The sequence below is a fragment of the Emydura macquarii genome, unplaced genomic scaffold (genome assembly GCF_026122565.2).
Source record: "Emydura macquarii macquarii isolate MOO-44397 ecotype Brisbane River unplaced genomic scaffold, CSIRO-AGI_Emac_v2 contig_3603, whole genome shotgun sequence".
Classification (NCBI taxonomy): Eukaryota; Metazoa; Chordata; order Testudines; family Chelidae; genus Emydura; species Emydura macquarii.
In genome coordinates this window covers 984,049-990,048 of record NW_027133740.1, presented here as the reverse complement: position 1 = coordinate 990,048, position 6,000 = coordinate 984,049, and the positions used below count along the sequence as shown (strand labels likewise).

At 54.5% G+C, this 6,000-nt stretch overlaps 1 protein-coding gene across 4 annotated transcripts in view; it reads left to right on the top strand.

The window, feature by feature from the left end:
* The first annotated feature begins 334 nt into the window (after positions 1-334).
* Positions 335-6,000, top strand: part of EPHB3 (EPH receptor B3) — a 41,504-nt gene continuing 35,838 nt past the window's right edge. For all 4 annotated transcript variants that reach the window (XM_067536623.1, XM_067536621.1, XM_067536622.1 and 1 more), the window contains exon 1: positions 335-502. In XM_067536623.1, the coding sequence (XP_067392724.1) occupies positions 433-502 (70 nt within the window). In that variant the 5' untranslated portion in view covers positions 335-432. The remainder of the gene's footprint in view (positions 503-6,000) is intronic.

Below are 6,000 nucleotides of genomic sequence, written 5' to 3'. Positions count from 1 at the left end.
AATTCATCTTCACCTGAAGCCCATCCCCCTAGTCTCAGCTCCGCCTCACGGCTGGGAGGGGGCAGGGCCCAGGGCCCCGAGGCCCAATAGGCTGAGCGCTTGGCGTTGTTAGGGGCGTGTCCCCAGCGCTGCGCTCCCGCTGAGTGCGGCCTTGGTTGCCAGGGGGCGTGTCGAGGGGGGCTGACGGGCGGCCCGGCCCCGCCCCCCGAGGCTGAGCCGCGGCGGCGGAGCCGGAGCCCCCAGAGCTGGAGCGTGAGCGGCGGGGAGTGGAGCCGCGAGACCCCCGGGGCAGCCACGCCGGAGCCGACTCGCCCCGCCCGGCACCCCCCCCCCGCGCCGGAGCGCCCCCAGCCCGCCCCGGAGCGCCCCCAACCCGCCCGCCCGTCCGGGGCCGCCCCGAGTCCGGGCACTGCCGGGGCCCCGGCCCCCGCCATGGCCGCGCCGCCGCTCCTGCTGCCGCTGCTGCTGCTGCTCCTGCCCGGCGGCCGCCGCGCCTTGGAAGGTGAGACCCGCCGGGGGGGGGTCCGTGCTCCCCGCTTGGGGGGCGGCAGCGGTGCCCTGTCCGCTGCCTGGACGGACGGACGGACGGACGCCCCGATCTCTCTGGGATGCGACGCCCCCCGCCCGGGAGTCCCCATCCCCCTGCGGGGTGGTCCCGGGCACTGGCTGGGGGGCTCCCTCTCTCCGCCCCCCCGGGTGCCCTGGGCACCGCCGCGTTGCACACCTGGAGGCGCTGGCAGCGGTGCGCAGGACGGGCTGGTTTTGCTTTGCCCCCCTCCTCCCCCCCCAGGGCTCCTGCCCCATGGAAAGCAGCGCCCCCCGCTTGTGGGGTCCGAGCCGGGCTAGGCGGAGTGGGTTTGGATCTCCCCGGGGGCTGCCCCGAGCCCTGGAGAAGGAGACAAGCCAGCGCCACGGCCCCTGGCCCCGCAGCGTCCCCTCCAGTCTCTGCGCCATGCGGCCAGGCGCGGCCGCTCTGCCTGGAGCAGGCATGGGTGGCCGAGACCTGTCCCTGCGGTGTGTGGGGAGCACGGGCCTCGCCGGCCCCAGGCGGAGGTGGATGGTAGGAAAGGGGTGAAGAGGGCTCGGTGTCCATGGTGTGGACAGTCGGGGTGGAGATTTGCCAGGGCTCACATGGAAGGTTGTTGAAAAAACGAAAATCTTTTGTCGAAAAAACTCTTGCTGGCTTTTTTTTTTTTTTTCCCTAAATCTTTGGTTTTTTTGAATGACCAGTTTTGTCTGGAAGTCAGGATTTCCTGCTGAAATTCAAGGGGTGGATGGGGTGTGGGAGGAGTAGTGGACTCACACAACCCTGAACTTTGTCTGGATTCTCCCAGCAGCTAGATCAGCCGTGAAACGTTTCCATTGAATTTCCCCCCCTCATTAGACTTCAGAGTCAACACCCTGTTTTTCGGAGTGGGGGCAGCCGCCACTTTCTGTCAGCTGTTTCAGGCTGGCTGTTTGTGAACGCAGGAAAAGGTGCTTCAGTGGTTCCTCCCTTCGTGATCAGAGGTTTTTCTCCACAACCAAAAGGTCTAGAAATGTAATATTTTTAAGTGAAAGATTAAGTGCTGCAGAAGCTGATGGGGCCACCAGGGAAGTACCTGGGTGTTGTAATACTGCCTCCAGGCTCCCCTGCTGAGACTGAATGGTGGTCGTAAAGCACTGAACAATTTAACCCCAAACGTGAAGGGAAGCCCTACATATGGAGCCTTTTCCTAACTAACATTGCTTCCCCCGAAGGAAAGTAGCTGGGGATTGTATTAGTGTGTGTCATTCCAAGAGCAGACTTGCTGTGGACAGATTTCTTCCTCCCCCTCTTAATCTGGAAAAAACTCTCTTCTAGTTCAGTTGAAGATAAAAAGGCAATTAATTTTCTTCCACTAACAGGGTGAAATCCCAATCTTTTGGGCAGCCGGGTGATCCTTCATATTTGTGAGAGGAAAGGAGCTTTATAGCCCAACTGGATAAAGATCACAGGGGGAGAGGCCGGGATTTGTGCGTCTTGTGGACAGGCAGTTTGGAATGGAGGCGGGTTGCTGATGATAGAAGTTTCATTTTTAACTCTGCTTGCACTCTTGTGAAAACTAATTTTTGTCTAGTGATAAAAGCCTCTGGCCTCTGCTCGGGATCAGTGTAAATTGCTCATTCTCCTCTTGCGTTCTGAAACTAAACACAGTTGCTTGCCAAAGGATAAAAAGGTGTGTGTGTGTATGGGGGGGGGATTGCTGACCACTTCAAAAAAACCAAACAAAAACCAGATTAAGGGAATTTCCTGGCTTGTTGTTAAAAACATTCTCATTGAGCAGCTGATGAGTTTATTTTATTTTGCATGGCTGTGCTGGAAAACAAAAATGGAAAAGAGAGAGCCTTGGTACTTGTTCTAGTCATTTTGCTTTCTGTTTCCCCTGGGCAGCCCCCATGCTGCGAAGTTTGGGTTGCAGCTCCTGGGGAATGTTTGCTTTTGGAGATGGTGAGGGTTGGAGATTTCCTCCACGTTTCTCTTGGCCTTTAGGCTTTGTGAAAGGTTGCTTTTTCGTTACAAATAATGTGATTGATTTTTTTTCCCCTTCCCCTCAAGAAAACTTCAAAGTTTGGGCAAAAGTCACCCTGAGTCGTTCCCAGTGAGGGCCAGAGTGGGATCTCTGGGCCTGCTCAGTCGTTCAGCTTCTCGAGAAGGTGACCCTTTCTGCGTGCTGTAGCAGTTGGGGAAGCGGTGATGACTCTGCATGCGCGCTGCTCTTTTGGGGTGAACCCACTTTGTGCACTCCTAAATATCAGCCTGGAAATTGCCTACCATGAGAGAGTGGCTGTAAGTCTTGTGTATTAAATGGATACTGCAGAATTAAGTTCTGCAGGGCTGGGGCTGCTTTCTTATGCGTCTGCGCAGCACCCAGCACAGCAGAGCTCTGATGTCGATTGGGGCCCCTGGGTGCTGCCATTATACTACTTCTAATAACAATGACTTTCATACAAGTCGTTTGGGAATTGAGGACTCAGCCAATTCTGGGACCCAGCACAATTGCAGAGGATTATGACTCTGTGTGCGTGTGATAGGGGACCGATTGTGTTACCAGCATGCATCTCAGCTTTGGATTGCTTGAGTTCCTCGGCTCCTTGCCTACTCCTTGTTCAGTTATCTGCTCCTATGCTGTTCCATTGTCCCTCTGCAGTGCTTCTGGGCGGACTGTCCTGTGCTCCTGCATATCCGGCCCTAACGTTGTGACAGTCTGGTCTTGCAGCGTTCGCTGGCTTGTGCATGCAACAGCCAGAATCCACACAGCTCCAGGAGATGCAGCCTCTCCCACGAGGAGTCTGGTGGCTTGGCTGTTTAACCCACATCAACTGGGGCGAAGAGTAGGACAGGGAAAATAAACAGCTTTCACTTAGGCATTGCAGGTTTTTCTCAGCTTCCTGCGTGTGTGAAGGGGTCAGAGGGCCAAATGCTCCTCCTAAGGAGGTCACGGTCCAGCTGTTTACCAGGCCCCTGTGAAAAGTCCCGCTTCGGTGCTGGCTTGAGAGGCTGCCTGTGTGTGGAAAACGAGCCTGGGTAATGCCAGTCACTGAGTTCTCTGGGATTACGGGCCGCTTCTAGCCCACAGCCTGTTTCAGCTTTTGTTCTAGCTGGACTTCACATAGACTCCCAGTAAGGCTGCAAAACTGGCTGGCTTTTGGTGACTCTCTGGTCTTTCCTGTCTGTGGGAGCAGGGACCGCTGACTCCGTGGCAGGGGATCGTGCTCCCTCACTTTTGCTGTGTTTGGCTTTTTTAGCCGCTCGCAAAGCTGTTTCCTGACACGGACTGGAGCATTCAAGCCGTTACTGTAAATCTCGCGTCTGTATGGCTTTCAGATATTTTAGTGCTAATCATAAATCCACCGTGGTAATAAATCTGTATACACATACTCCGTAACCGCCGCTGCTCATGGCCCAGGACCCTGCCACTTCGCTTGTCAGGTTCTGTGCTGGGAATGTCTGACTTACTGTAGCCCACAGTAACTGCTGTAGTTGGTGGTCAGTCGCACTGGGGTGCGGGGGTCGCCCCTCTCGTCCGGCGTTGCCGTAGGGAGACTCTGTGGCGTTGTGCTCCCTCTTGCCCTGTCCTAGGGCGGAATCGCTTGGAGTTGGGTTTCTTAGCAAGGCACCAGGAGGGTGGGGAAAAGCTGTTCTCCGCAGCAGCTCAGTGAGGGCTTTGTGCTGCTGAGAAGAAAATGGTTTCTCTCCAGATTCTGTAAGTGCGCTGCGTTTGTTTGAAGTCACAATGTGTTTTTCTTCTCCAGTTCAGCAGTGCCTCAGCCTGCTGGAGAAGGAATGCTCTGTCCAGAAGCAACAGCAGTGGCTTTCTCTGGCGAAGTATTTGAATCCAAGGAGGAGACGGGTTTGTCCTGGTTTGATTCGGAGCTGAGGCGCCTGTGGTCGGGAACCGGGTATGGGGACTGAGCCCTCCGTGCAGGCTGACATGAGTGTAGCAGAGGGAGGCCTCCTTATGGCCTCGGTAACCAGCTCTCTTCCCAGCTGTTGGCACTTAGGATCTGGGCGGTGGAACAGCTCGGAGCACCAAGAACATCCATTGTGTCCGAGACTGAGTCCCCGCCTGCCAAGACCCAAATGTGGGACCCGAGCAAAACGGTATGGGATTAATTTATTGCACATAAATCACATTTTCTCTTAACCATGTTTAATGCCTCAGCATGTCTGATGTGATTGCCAGCTGTCCAAGTGAGATCCCTGGCTCCATGGCTGGGGGGTAGAATGGTTGTGGAAGAAAGGATAATGGATAACTGCTAACGAGCCTCGGCCAGGCCCCCTTACGAATGTGGGCTGGGTGGGCAGACCAGACGACTGTGTGCGCTAGCATTTCGCTATGGAGAGCAGCTCTGCCTCTCTGATGTTTTTCACGCACGTCTCCTGGAGGCATCAGCGCTGCTCCCCATAAGCATGTCGGGGAGTGCCGGGAACTCCTCCACGGCTGGGTGAGGGAGGCAACTTCCAGCCTCGTGCGCCATTCCTAAAGCAATCCGAAAGCAGGCGTTGTGCCTGCCCATGTAGAGAACGGAGCATGTTTTATGGGCTCTCCTAATATAAGTCACTGAACTGGTGAGCTTTCCCTGGACGGTTGGAAATGAGATGTTTGGGATGAAGTTGCAGAGGGAAGCTGCGGGCTCCTTCTCTCCCAGGTCTTTGCTGGCACAAATGGCCGTCACATAGAAGACCGTGTCCTTGTCTTGGTTTTCCCCGACTGCTGGTCTAGACCCACAGCTTAGCTTTATGAAGGCTGACCCCAAATACTGCGCCAAGTTCATTCCTGTACCAAAAACACCACCCCCACTCCCCAAGTTCTGGGACTGTCAGGTATTTTTTTGGCAGGGAAATTTGCTTTTTGTTTAATTACATTTCATTGAAATGCCTCATTTCTCAGAGGAGTGACTAATGGATGTTATCCCGGCTGCTTTACTGGGGTGGGGAGAGAATGCCGGTCGTGGGACTTCCGTAGTGTTGTTAAATCTCTTGTTCCTTGCTAAATGCCCCGCTGCCTGAAAGCTGCTTCGTCTGTGTTTCCTGAGACTGGGAGCGGAGGGGCTTTTCTTTGTGTCAAGTGGAGCAGGCAGCTAGTTAGTGAGAGTTGTGTTGCATGTGGTGAGATTTCGGAGGCAGTCTGTATGTTTGTGGCTTTGCACTTCCATTGTTCACTTTTTTGCATAATAACGCTTTTCTCCTAGTTAGAGGCATAAAACGTCCAGCTGCCTGAGGGACAGAAGCTCTGGGTGGGTGGGTGTGTGTGTGTGTGTGTCTTGTGACAGGAATATTGGCCTCTGGTTTTAAGAAACATACCCAGACTCCCCATTGTTGTTATGACTTATTGCAACAAATATTTGGGGAAACCAGTTTGCTGCATTTTCTTTCCATGATACGTTGCAGCTCCTGATACTGGAAAACCAGAGCTTGGCGTTTAATTAAATGGCCCAGAAGACTCTGAATCACCGATTTGCATGTTTTTAAAATTG